Source organism: Caretta caretta, chromosome 11 (genome assembly GCF_965140235.1).
Source record: "Caretta caretta isolate rCarCar2 chromosome 11, rCarCar1.hap1, whole genome shotgun sequence".
NCBI lineage: Eukaryota > Metazoa > Chordata > Testudines > Cheloniidae > Caretta > Caretta caretta.
The window spans coordinates 42,678,514-42,691,235 of record NC_134216.1 but is presented as its reverse complement, the minus strand read 5'-3'; the positions used below and the strand labels follow the sequence as shown (position 1 = coordinate 42,691,235).

The 12,722-nt window shown below is 43.7% G+C and overlaps 1 protein-coding gene across 7 annotated transcripts in view; it reads left to right on the top strand.

Annotated features, from left to right (window-relative positions):
• The window catches only part of CHN1 (chimerin 1), a 158,773-nt gene extending 150,678 nt beyond the window's left edge, over nt 1–8,095 (top strand). For all 7 annotated transcript variants that reach the window (XM_048869587.2, XM_048869584.2, XM_048869585.2 and 4 more), the window contains 5 exons: nt 1,406–1,579; nt 2,444–2,521; nt 3,689–3,826; nt 4,734–4,839; nt 7,171–8,095. In XM_048869587.2, the coding sequence (XP_048725544.1) occupies nt 1,406–1,579; nt 2,444–2,521; nt 3,689–3,826; nt 4,734–4,839; nt 7,171–7,342 (668 nt within the window). In that variant the 3' untranslated portion in view covers nt 7,343–8,095. The remainder of the gene's footprint in view (nt 1–1,405; nt 1,580–2,443; nt 2,522–3,688; nt 3,827–4,733; nt 4,840–7,170) is intronic.
• Nucleotides 8,096–12,722: the final 4,627 nt, after the last annotated feature.

Genomic DNA, 12,722 nt, shown 5'->3' with positions numbered 1-12,722 from the left:
AATTGGGATTGGTCCTGCTCTGGGCAGGGGGTTGGACTAGATGACCTCCAGAGGCCCCTTCCAACTCTGATATTCTATGATTCTATGATTTTATGACATTCTTCCCAAATTCATTTGAATTTAAATAGAATTATTTGGATTGCCAGTTTTCTGGGCTTTCTCTTTCAAAAACCCAGTCTATGAAACAGCAATGGAAGTAATACCTCCTCCCCTACCCTGCTCAGGGTTAAGAGTAAATGTCACAATCTATCCCTAAGGGTGTGTCTACCCTGCAGGATTCTTTTGGCAGTGTGTAGTGCACATACACGCATAGCTCTCATAGTACAAGTATAAACAGCAGCATAGACAGTGAAACGTGGATTAAGCCAGTCAAGACACACCTGAAGGATGTGGGTATAAACCCAGAGTACGTACCTAGACATCCTCTACTGGGCCAAGCCATGCCTTCCCAGCACCACTGCTATTTTTAGCTGTGTAGTGTCCCGTTACCTCTCATTACTGGTCCCCTTCTCCTTTGCAGGGAAAGACTCCAACAGTGGACGGAGTGGGGGTGGGGTGGAAGGGTGAGAAAAGGCTGACAGATCTCAACAGCTGGAGCCTTTCTCCTATGCAGGGGAAGACTCCAGCAACTCCCCTCTGCTGGAGCCATTCCCTGCTATAAGGAAAGGCTCCAGCAGCAGTGAAAGTCTCTGCCAGCTCCCGCACTGCTGAAGCCCTTCCTCTGGAAGGGAGTAAGCAGCAGGGAAAGGCTCAGCCTTGTTTCAGCTTCTCCCCACTGCCAGAGCCTTTCACTGCTGGAAGGAAAGGCCATCTGCCAGGGCCTTTCACTGCCACGTGTAGCTACACACCACAGATGCAGTGTGCTTTTGGCTGCAGCATGTAGCTATACATACACTACATGCCGCCAAAAGTGGTTTGTAGTGTAGACTTAGCCTAAAATAAATATAAAGATACGGGGAGGGTATTAGATCATGAGATAGTCACATATAAAATATAGGAAGAGAAAAACATTACAGAGTAATAGATCTCTTCCCCTATGGAAAAGTCCTACAGAATGTAATGGGGATTAAACCAATAGGGTTCTGTTGAAATTACTGTACAAACCTATGCAATTTGATAGAGAATTAAGGACTTGGACCATTTGATTTTCAATCGGTTGATTTCTGTTAAATCCTGTAGTAGAGGAAACGTCTGTTTTTGCATCTTAGAATGGAATGTATTCAGCTAGTAAGTGTTCTTTAAAATCTGCACCAGTCCTTTTCAGCTTACTCACAGGAGCAGTCCTTACAGGAATGAGGTCTGCAGGATCAGACCCCTGTAGAAGTAATACATACTTTATTATATTAACATTACAGCACATTTTCACCCAACGTTGGGTTAATTGTTTTTTCATTTTTTCTCCCAGATTGTGGTTTAAATGTTCACAAGCAGTGTTCCAAAATGGTCCCAAATGACTGCAAGCCAGATCTGAAGCATGTCAAAAAAGTGTACAGCTGTGACCTTACGACGCTAGTAAAAGCACACATCACTAAAAGGCCAATGGTAGTAGACATGTGTATTAGAGAAATTGAATCTAGAGGTAAGACATCATTAATGGACTTTGGTTGCTTTAATGATAATCCCTTTAGATTGATCTGGGTCATTTGGGTTTTCGCTGAATTTATGGTTGCTCAAAACAGTTTCAAACAGGGTATTTTATGACTGCCAATTATTCTACACAGTTCATATCATACTTGGTGTTATTTGTTGGTTCACAAATATCTGATTTTTTTAAAAGCTCTGCTGAAATTACTTAGTCTTATAAGGACTCCTCTAATTAATGCACAAGAAATGGACAGATGTAATGCGTGTTTTATAATGCACAGCATACAGTACTGTTTTGACATAGCTTCATGCTTGCTAAATTCCAGTCTTGGATGATCTCCTATCTCATTGATGTACATGTGCATCTTCCGCCTCCTATACTTCCCATGGTATTTTAATCAGAAAGATTAACACAGTAAAAACTAGAGTAGCCAATATTTACATATTTCATCTTCATAGTTCTCCCAGCCCACATTTAATATTCTTTACTAGAATATATGGTTTGCTTCTAAAATATTTACTGTACATCTAATATGCTAATCTCAATTAGCTGATTAAAAAGAATTAGCTTGTAATTGGGCTAATCTGTTTTTTCACTTCTTGGAATCATTATCATAAACATGACTACATAAAATGATTGGGAGCTGAGCCTAACAATGCAGTTGATGCAAGGGTCAGGGTTAAAAGGATGGGGGTGAAATTGTATTCCAAATGAAAAACCTGGTAAAGCTTTTGAAACCTAACTAACCTTGTTGCCTCATTACCTTAAATGAAGAACCTGGGCAGGAACAAGCCAGTTTTAAGGGAGATGCAAAGTTAATACTAATTTTAATCAAGTGAAAATGTTCTCTCCTAACAGGTCTTAATTCTGAAGGACTATACAGAGTTTCAGGCTTTAGTGACCTAATTGAAGATGTCAAAATGGCATTTGACAGAGGTATTTGCTTTTGTATCTACTGCAACTTTTATGCCAGCACATTTGAAGGGTTCTGTTCAGCCCTAGGGGTGCCTCAGCGCAGGCTCCATCTGCCTGTTGGGCTCTGCAGATGCAGAGGCTGGTCATTATGCTGAGTGGAGGGGTACCCCACCTGGACAAACACACAAATCTCATTTTGGCCTGGGTTGCCAAAAGCTGCCCTTTTCCCTTCGGCAGAGTTTGTCTCTCCACAGCCTGACTATGACAGTTTGGCTCTTGGCAATGATGTCATTGGGATAGGGAAGTAGTGAACATTCTCAGTTATTGTCCTGATTTAGAGTGAACCCCCAGGCTCCTCTCTCGGTGGGATCATGAGTCAGCTGGAGAAGAACCTTAAAGGAGCAGTGCAACTCGAAGCCCTCTCCCTGAATGATAACTCCAAAATAATAAGGAACTCATGGGCTAAACATCCTTCCTCTTCCACCAAAGGCAATGAAAGAAATAAGGAGTTCCCACCCTCAATACCCCACAGTAGCAATCAGGGGTGGGGAGATGTGTTCCCTCCCCATATGTTTTTTTACTGAGCCAAAAATTCCATCCCTCTTTGCCTCTCAAGGCTACTGGGGCTACACAAAGAGAGCTCAAATAACACCTGCCTTCTGTGTGGTCCTAGCTGGGCTTGAGGTGCTGGACAAATTCAGGCCCTGGCCTAGTGCCCATTGAACTCAAGAATAAATAGCACCACTGCTCTGAGAGGGTGAGCACATGCCTGTCCTAGCGACTAAGTACTAAAAACATTTTTCTTTTTGCAAACATTCCTCATTTCCCATTCAGTGCTGACAAATGTGTTTTTGGCAAAGTGATATGTTCAAATATAGTTGATCTGCAACACATTTTTACAACACAGACAGTCACCATTAAAACAGTCACATGGGTTTCTGCATAACATTTTTTTGTTAATCTTAGATGAAAAAAGGACTTGTCTCTGTACAAAAGGCTTTAGGCTTTATCCTGAAACAGTGAAATTCACAGTCAAAGAACAGGTTTTATTGGTTAGTTTACATACTGCAGAATCTGTGGCTGTGCTGATCTTAATAATTGCTAAACAGCCTAGATTTTTCCACTGAATATTAGTCTAGATCTATTTATATTTGTAAAACATTAATGTCAGCTGCTTTCTATACACAGATGGGGAAAAAGCAGATATTTCTGTGAATATGTATGAAGATATCAATATTATCACTGGTGCACTTAAATTGTACTTCAGGGATTTGCCAATTCCACTTATCACATACGATGCCTACCCAAAATTTATAGATTCTGCAAGTAAGTATAAAATAACATTTTTCCTGTTTTTCTTTGTCCCTTTTTCTCTCTCTGTTTTGTTTTTTAACGTGTTATTAATTAAGTACTGCTTAAGCTCTTCACATGAGTGCTATAAATTGAGATGAAAGCAGGACTCTGAGTATGTGCCATAGATTATAAGAATGTTGTACTAAGTGATCTTTTTTTCAGTTTCTCCTCCATTTTTCTCAAACGTTTCCTTTTCACTATGCATACTGGAAAGATATGTTCTCATAGTACATATGAAGAACCACAGTTACTGTGCAGGATGAGTAACCCCTTTTCCTGTCACCAAGTGTTGAATGATCCTATTTATCTGACAATGTCATAATTCAAAGTACCCTTCATTTTATTTTACTGGGAATGAGGTAATTTATGAGAGTGATTGGTAATGAGATAAAGGACCCCTAGGGATGAAATCTCAGACCCATTGAAGTCAATGGCAAAACTCGAGTAGACTTGAGTAGGCCCAGAATTTCACCTCTAGGTCACTTGTGCAAAACTAGTCCAAGTCAGTAGTAATTACTATCTTGACAACTTTATCAGTACCTATGAGGAATGTCTTGGTGGACTCAGTCCAGTTCCTAGTGGACAGGAATTCACGTCACAACTCATCACAGCTCTTCTCCTCTAACACTGTTCTTGACAGTGCATTGGGGAGGCCATGGAAACTGTCACAACAGAGTCATTCCAGAAGAGACCTCCCAGAAAAAGGATTAAAATTGATTAAAGCTAAACCAAAGCTCATTGACATAATCGGGAGATAAACAGGCAGATTCAGTCATGAGGATTCCTTTCAGACCTGTCACTCCCCAAACCTACCGTGTGTCTACTTCTCTGCTTGAAGTCTGGCATTGTCTGCACTGATATTTAAATGTTTCTGTTTCAGAAACCATGGATCCTGATGAACAGTTGGAAACACTTCATGAAGCATTGAAACTACTGCCACCTGCACACTGTGAAACCTTAAGGTATCTCATGGCACATTTAAAGAGGTATGTTGTTTATTTTAAAAGAAATTAGATGAATTCCTCTGAAACAAAGGCCAATCCGCAGTCTCTACATAAGTCTGTGTAAGCCCCACAAGATGTATTTGGGGCCTTGTACGGGTTTCTATAAAGCAAATTCTGAGTTGTTTTTATAAATTTAACACAGCACTACAGTCTCTCCAGTGTCATTTGTTATAGCAGAATGAACAAACAAACTTAAATATGTCTTAAAAGAATAGAGTATTAGAATACACTAAAACAGACACACAAACATTGTGCTTTCTCCCACCTTCTGCACTCTCCATAGGCCTTAAGGACTAGACCAATAAAAAAACCACAATTTTGATGCAAATAATAATAATAGTAATAATATACCTAACTAATGTTTATTCTACTTTTAGGTACTGCAAATATCTACAAGGCAAAAAACTATTCCCCTTCTGTAGTCAAAGTATATACAAAACCACAGAGTAAAAAATGGAATTGGCATATTAGCTACTCTGCCCATTTTGTTTGTAACATGTACCTATTGTCAGCATGTACCTATTGTCATGAGTAATCATTTCTTGCCTTATAAATAGCTTCATTTTAAGCCTTTTTAGTGAAAACACAGTTCCACTGTAGGATTTGTTGAGTCTGCTGAGTATGTCTAGCAAAATGCAACCCCAGGGCTGCTGCATGTTCTGGACCAGATATGTCAGTGTCCACTTATTTCAGTGGAACTTCAAATGAATGTATTAGTTCAGACTTAGGAATGGAAGCCCAGCAGCAAAGTAGTTAAGCAAATTTTAGTACTTGTAATGCAGCTAGCTCATTGGCTTTTTGCAAAATTCAGCTAATTAGCTGTTGCTCCTTTATTTGGAGTCATAAACTAGGAAGCAGAGTTTTGGAAATACCAGAATAATATGTCAAAAAAAAGAGGACATCAAATTCTGACAACTATTGTATATGCCTGAAGGGATTTTATTCATCACAGGAGATTAGATAGTGCAGAATTTACATGTTTTTATAACCCACAAACTTCCTACAAATGGATATTTAGTCATTTACAAGAATCCTTATGGAGATTTGTTTCATGGTAAAGCAGTAGTGTATATTAAGTCCTTTGTTTAGTCTGTGAACAAACTCATTTATAAATCTGAATTTGTTTTATTGAGAAAGGCAATTAACTGCCATAAACCAAAGCAGAAGTTTAGTGTCTCTAGACAGCATTTTGTTTACTATTATTATGCCAGTAAACAGAATTTGCGGAGACATTTATTCGGTGTCTCTGTACTTCTTAACTATATACTGTCTGAGAATACTCTATATATTCTGCTCTGTGTGCATATGTGGTAAATTACATGCTGCGGTCCACTCAAAGATAATATATTAGCAGATGGTGCGCTTTGGAACAGGCACTGGTGGAACCTACGTTCCAGATAACCAGCAATAGGAAGGTGCTACAAGTGGTGGCAAAGCTGCACTAGCAGTTTATAACCCCACTCTGTTAGGACCCAAGAGCTGCCTGATGCAGCCAAGGAGGGGTGGAGTAGGCCTGCCAAAGCCCTGACTTAGCACCTTTGTTAGATGGCCTCTGCAAATGAGGCTCCACTGCGGCCCTGATGGATTTTAAAGCAGCCCCAGGGTGAGTCCCTGTTCAGGTGCTCCTGCTCTTGTTTGTGCCAGGGATGTAATTTGCATGGCTTGTGCCTGTGGGAGACCCCGTATAGTCCAGTTGACCACTTTATGTCATGGTTAGTTTGCAGTGTATACATCAAATGAATTCAGATGTGAATATAATAAAATGCATGAGAGAAACAGTTTGAGCCTGGTGAGTCCAATCAGGTTTCCCCTATCCTGTAAGTGGGAACACTACACTTGTGGTGAGTTTTAAATTGGTAATCTTATTACAATCCTGTAAAGAGGATCTTTAAACTAAGTTTTCCCTCCCTGCCTTAATGGCCCTCAACACATTTATAAATGGCAAAAGTAGCATTACTGTGCACCCATGTTCTGATTTGTAGCAACATACCCTAAACCCAGATTATGCCTGCTAGAAGCACCAATAGTCTGTGCAGGAAGGAAGAATGGTGGATCAGAAAACATACAACTAACTACACCACACAGTGCATATACTCACCTAATCCCTAGATACTCCCCAGAACGCCTCAGTGTGGTTCCTGTTGCACAGGGCCTGTGAAGAAGTCTCTCCACAGGTTTTTGGGAAAGGCAAAGAATGCACGTTTTGCTCCTCCCTTCTGCCCAGGGGTTTTCAGACACATGTCTATGTGCACCGTGTCACCAACCAATATTTGGTATGAGATGCCTTGTGTTTAATATTGTCCTCCTTTACAGGGTAACCCTTCATGAAAAGGAGAATCTCATGAATGCAGAGAATCTTGGCATTGTTTTTGGACCAACCCTTATGCGAGCACCAGAACTAGATGCAATGGCTGCACTGAATGATATCCGTTACCAGAGACTTGTGGTGGAGATGCTCATAAAAAATGAAGACATTTTATTTTGAATGTTTTGTTTTGTTCTTTCTAAAAAAGGAAACAACAATATTCTGTGGAGGAAGGAATATTTTAATGTAATTTAACTGGCTCTTGTTGCTGAATTCCATATTTGCTAGAGCTTTTGATGTATACAGGATAAAAATGAAGGAACTCTGTGTCGCTTCTGTAGTGCCATTCAGCTGATGTTGAAAAAAGGTTAACACATTTTCCAGTACTAGTAATCCTGGGTGTTTATCATGTTTAAAACAAAAATCTAAAGCTCTGTTGCATGATTGGCTCCCTGTTCTCCCTGCTTTGGTGAAGAACTTTCTGCAAAAGAAACAAGAGAACTGGTGCAGCATCTTTTATAAGCATCTTCATTCTGGATAGTTTGTGATTGTAATTTAGCATGTTTCTCAGTGTAAACCTATTGTGAATTTGCTTTTATGTTCTACGTAATTGGTTTCTGATACTAAAAAAGAATGATTTCTGTGAAATGGGACTTCTGCCTATATGCTGATATTTCCTATCATTCTTTTCCCACTTTCTTGGGTGATTTCTTCCTGGTTTGTCTCAGTTCTTTTATCATGTAGTAATTTGTTTTTAACAGAAACAAAATGTGTACTTTGTCACTTTAAGTAATTCTTCATGCCTTTTATCGTGGTTGCAGTAAAATCTGCAACAGTGTACAATGTTTCCTTTATTGTTATTTCAATTGTAATTTTGTATTTTTATCTGGCATGCATATATTAATTTATTAAATTTTGCTATTAGAAATCTCACATTGTGCTGTGTTTTTTTAATTAATTAAAATATTTTCAATGCCTTTGTTTTCATATTTATATTCACAAAATAAAATCTCAACTCATTTCTGGTTGAGCTATTTGAATTATGTGTGGCATTTTGGCACTCAGAATATATTGAATGACCTTTGACTGAAAAGAGACAATTTATAGTTCTGTTATTTTTTTGGCAGGACATTCCCAATCTAAATAGCTTGGAGTCTGACACTTGTTAAGGTTCCCATCAAATTCTCATGATTATTTTATTAGCAACATTCTTTAATCAGCATCCAGAACATTTTTCAAGAGCTCATCAGCACCTCTTAAACAACAAAAACAAAAACTAATGAAGTACTGCAAAGCCTCCAGTACTATTAATAACTAACTTTCTATGAATTTTTTCAAAAAATTTAGTTATTTGCCTGTATACAGGCCGGCATTGCAATTTACAGTTACACAAATAAAGGTGGCCAGAATAGGTGAATCCACTACTTATTTACAGATATACCAAACTATATTTGCTTCAGGCTTAAATTGTTCAACATTGACCCCGACACTTCTGTCCTTCCTTCACACACACACACACACACCCCGCTCTCTCCATCTCCTCCATATGAAGGGGAAGTGACCAAAAATGATCTCGGACAGAGCAATGCATACAAATTGCTTCTTATCAACCTTTCAGCAGTCCCAGTGATATAGTCACTTCGTGTATTCGCATTTTATTCTCTAGAAATGCTCCTGAGTGTGACAAAGCAATATTATTCCATCCAACGGTGTAGAGTCTGACTGCATATCTCTAAGCAAGTTAACACCAAAAGTCATACCATTAAGTTTTAGTAAACCAGCAAGCACTATTTTCTCAGCTTTCACAATTTCTATAAGACTGGTACTCCAATGAATTTTGTTTGGCATTGTTGGAATTTTCTGTACTGTTGTACTCACAGCCCTTAAAACAAATAAACAAACCAAATTTTTTCATGTTAAGGTTTCTGACTCACTCTTGTCACCAAGAATGGCAGACCAGATTTGTCCACGTGCAATATGACTATACCAGGTCTTTACCTCCTAAAATATATTGGACCTGATTCTCCATTGCCTTGCACATGTGTAAACTTTACACAAGTGCAAAGTGACTGCACGCTGCATGTAAAATGTTACCATTCTGATTTGCATTTATGGAGCAAGCGAAGCAAGGTCTGATGCTCAACTCAGTGGCATTTCTCAGGCTGTAAAAAGATAACTTTGGAACACTGCAATCAATCAATTTCAAAATTGCAGGGAATGTTCTAGGCATCAGCGGGCACAATACTATTTATTTTGGTACAAATCAGAACACCAGAAAAGCCTGATTCACAGGAAAAGCAGGAGGCCCAAACTGCCTGGTGCTGCAGACAGAGCAATCTCTCTGTTGCCCCATGCTGCTGCCTCCATGTATCGGGGCAGCAGCTTAATCTGCTGCCTAGAGACATTCCCTGTAGCCTGGAATCCAACAAAAAAAGAAGAAATAAAAAGGAGAGCTCTTTACCTGGAATGTTTATAGCGAGGGAAGAGGGGACGTGGGGAAAGGGGAATGAGTGACTCAGTGGGGTAAGGGGGGGTAGAAGGTTGGGAACTAAAGGGTTGGGCAGTGGTGGTGGAAGGAGCAGGGACCAGGGGGCGTGGAGGAGGAAGAAGGAACTCACAGAGGACTGGGGGGGTCTAAGTGATCATGATGGGGGAAGTAGGGAATCAATGGGGAACGTGTGGGGGAAAGTGGACTGTGGGGGGTAGGGTGTGATGAGGGAAGCAGGGACCGAGGGAGTGTGGTTGCGGGGGACTCCATGTTGCCAACTCATGGGATTTTTTTCTCTTGTGACAGACATTCGTCAGTCGGGGCTGGAGCCAGTCTGGCAACGACACAAGAAGCTCCAGTTAGCTAGCAGATGTGAGCCTTCGGATTGACTGCCCACCCTCCTTGCCCGCCTCCTAGGACAAAGCAACCAATCACGGCTGCTGCAGGAAGCTCCCATCCCCTCAACAACCTGAAGCCATTCTCACAACAGGTGCAGGGGAACAGAAAGAGGCCAGCAGCCCAGGGCAGCTCCGCTCTCCCGTCCCCACCCCCATGAGCAATAGAAGGGCCAGGTCTTCTCCTCCCCCCTCCCTCACTGCACCCGCAGCCAGGGAAGGGACAGAAGGGGTTAAAAACCCCTGGAGCTGCCTCCCTAGGCTCGTGTGGGGAGAGGAGGCCCCACTGCAGCCCTCCAGGCCTGGGTGTGTGTTAAGAACCCAGCAGAAGCAGAGGTGAGGCTGGGGGACTGAACGGATGGCAGCAGGTGGGCTGGGCAGATGCAGCAGGTTGATGAGGGGACGGGAGGTGGGGGTACAGGATTAATTGCTGAGCAGAGAACAGGCAGATGTGGAGATGAGAACTCCTGTGGTGGGGGCCAAAATCACCTTACCCAATGAATTTGGGATTGCCCCCACACACATATGGGATGTCAAAAGACAGACCAAACGACACAGTATAGTCTTTTTTAGGCCCATCATGATTTTGGGGGGTTTGGTCATGATTTGTGTTGTCTTGAAGTTGGCAATACTGGAAACTAGATGGGCAGAGGTGGGGGGCAGGGATCCAGAGTGGGGAAATGGAAATGGGGAGGAAGAAAGTGGGCCCCATGGAGTGATGGAGCTGGAGGGGGGTGGAAAGGAGGGCACACAGAGACCCTGCCATGAAGGCGAAGGTGGGAAGTGGGGGGCACCCTGAGGCCCTGGCCCTGAAGGAAAGATCATGGCGAAGGCTGGTTTGGGGGGAAATTGAAATGGTGGTGCACACACTGCCCATGGTTGCAGGGAGACCCTGAAATAGAGGGGGATGGGAGGGTTCCATATAGGGAGCCTGTTGGTAGCAGCTGGAGAATGCCAAGGGCCCCTGGGGCATGCAACTCACTTGGCCTACTGAGCTACACAGCAGATTTTACGCTCATTTGCACAGCTGTAAGTGAATACAAGCAGTACAGGCAAACCTGTCACAGCTGAAAGATCTCTGCTTGCTCCTCATCTTGGATTGGGTGGAGGGCTGTGGTTGAGTTACTTGTTCCTGCAGCTGACTGCTCTGGGAAAGGGTGGGGCTGGGCTGCTGGTCCATAGCTGGGTGCTTAAGGTGGCTGCTCATGGCCCTTGCTCCCAGGAAACTTGGGACTATAGCTGTTACTCCAGGGGCCGGGGCATGGCATGAGGACTAGAGCACCACATAGTAGGACCCCAGCCTTGGCTCCAAGCTTTGGGGTAAACTAGGAGACTAAGCTCTAGGCTACATCTCATTGGTCAGAGACCCCCAGCTAAGTCACAGAAGGGAGACCTGGAGGCCTCAAGCACAGAGATAAAGCCTAGAGTTGCCCTAACCAGAGAAACATACCTAGAGCACTTCCTCAGCCACCCGTCACCAGGGTTGCTAGGCAGGCAAGAGCAGGGCCAGGTGCCATATGGCAGGCTCAGGTGAACTCCTGCACTGGTGGGGTCTGACGAATAGCTGGGCAGGCTCCTGGCCCATGTGCCCCTCGACAGGCAGCCAGTGCCCGGCGCAGTATTAGGTGATTGCATTGCTGATCCCACCCCCATCAGGGACCTGCCCCCTTCAGCCCAGGGAGTGGGGCTTCAGCTCTGGTGATTAAGCAGAGGGTCTGACCTAACCAAAACACCCCCATCCTCCATGTGGAGATCCTGGCAGGCTCCAGCCCTTCAGCTGGGTTTGCTCCCCATGGGCAAAGGTTCCTCTCAGCTGGATCAGAATGAGGGCCCCCACTCGCTTCAGCTTGGCTCTTTCTGCCACAAGCTCCGTCTTTGTCTCCTGAGTCTCTTGAACAAGTATGTGCAGTTCACCAGGAGTGGGGCCTTCTCTTGTCCCAGGGTCTGCAGTAATTACCCGTTTCCTGATTTTAGTTCCTGGATGGGGTTGAGCAACAATCCCTGGCTCACAAAGAACCATGCAGCAATGCGCTGGCCCGCTGCTTCTCCGGTATTCCTTTCTTAGGAAGGACTTGAGCACTGCTAATGCTCCCGGCCCGCCAAACCTCCGCGCCGTGGTGGTAAAGTGTGACCACTTCCCGCCCCTGCCTACATCAATGGTTCAGTCTCTTCTGTGCTGTGGCAGCCGGGCCGTGGCAAAGGAATGAGCGAGCAGCCACCTCTTCCCAGAGGCTTCAGGAAGTGGGGACTGGCCTGGTGTGGTGGCTCACTTCCTGCTCAGCGGAGTGTGCTGCTGGGTTAGAGCTGGTTGGGCCCAGCACCAGCAGGATGTGGCGTTCTGGAAGCACCGGGCTCCAACTCCTCTCCCAGGCAATCAAGTACACAGCTTGCGTTGCTGGCCAGACAGGACCTTATCCACTGGCGCCCCCAGACCGGCAGAGTAGTGGGAGGGGGAGAACCAGCAGGCTGCATCCCAGCAGAGGCTGGTTGGCTCCTGTTTGGGGCATGCCAGGTGCAGAACAGGCTGCTGCACTCAGAGCTATTGCTGTGCCAGCTGCCCAAGACAGGCAGTGTGGATCCTGGGATGCCCAAGGCCAGGACCTGGGTCTTCTGCTGCCTGCTGGGCACCTGCTGATGCAAAGAGCTTCCTGAGCATATGTGTCCTGGTGGTGGTGTG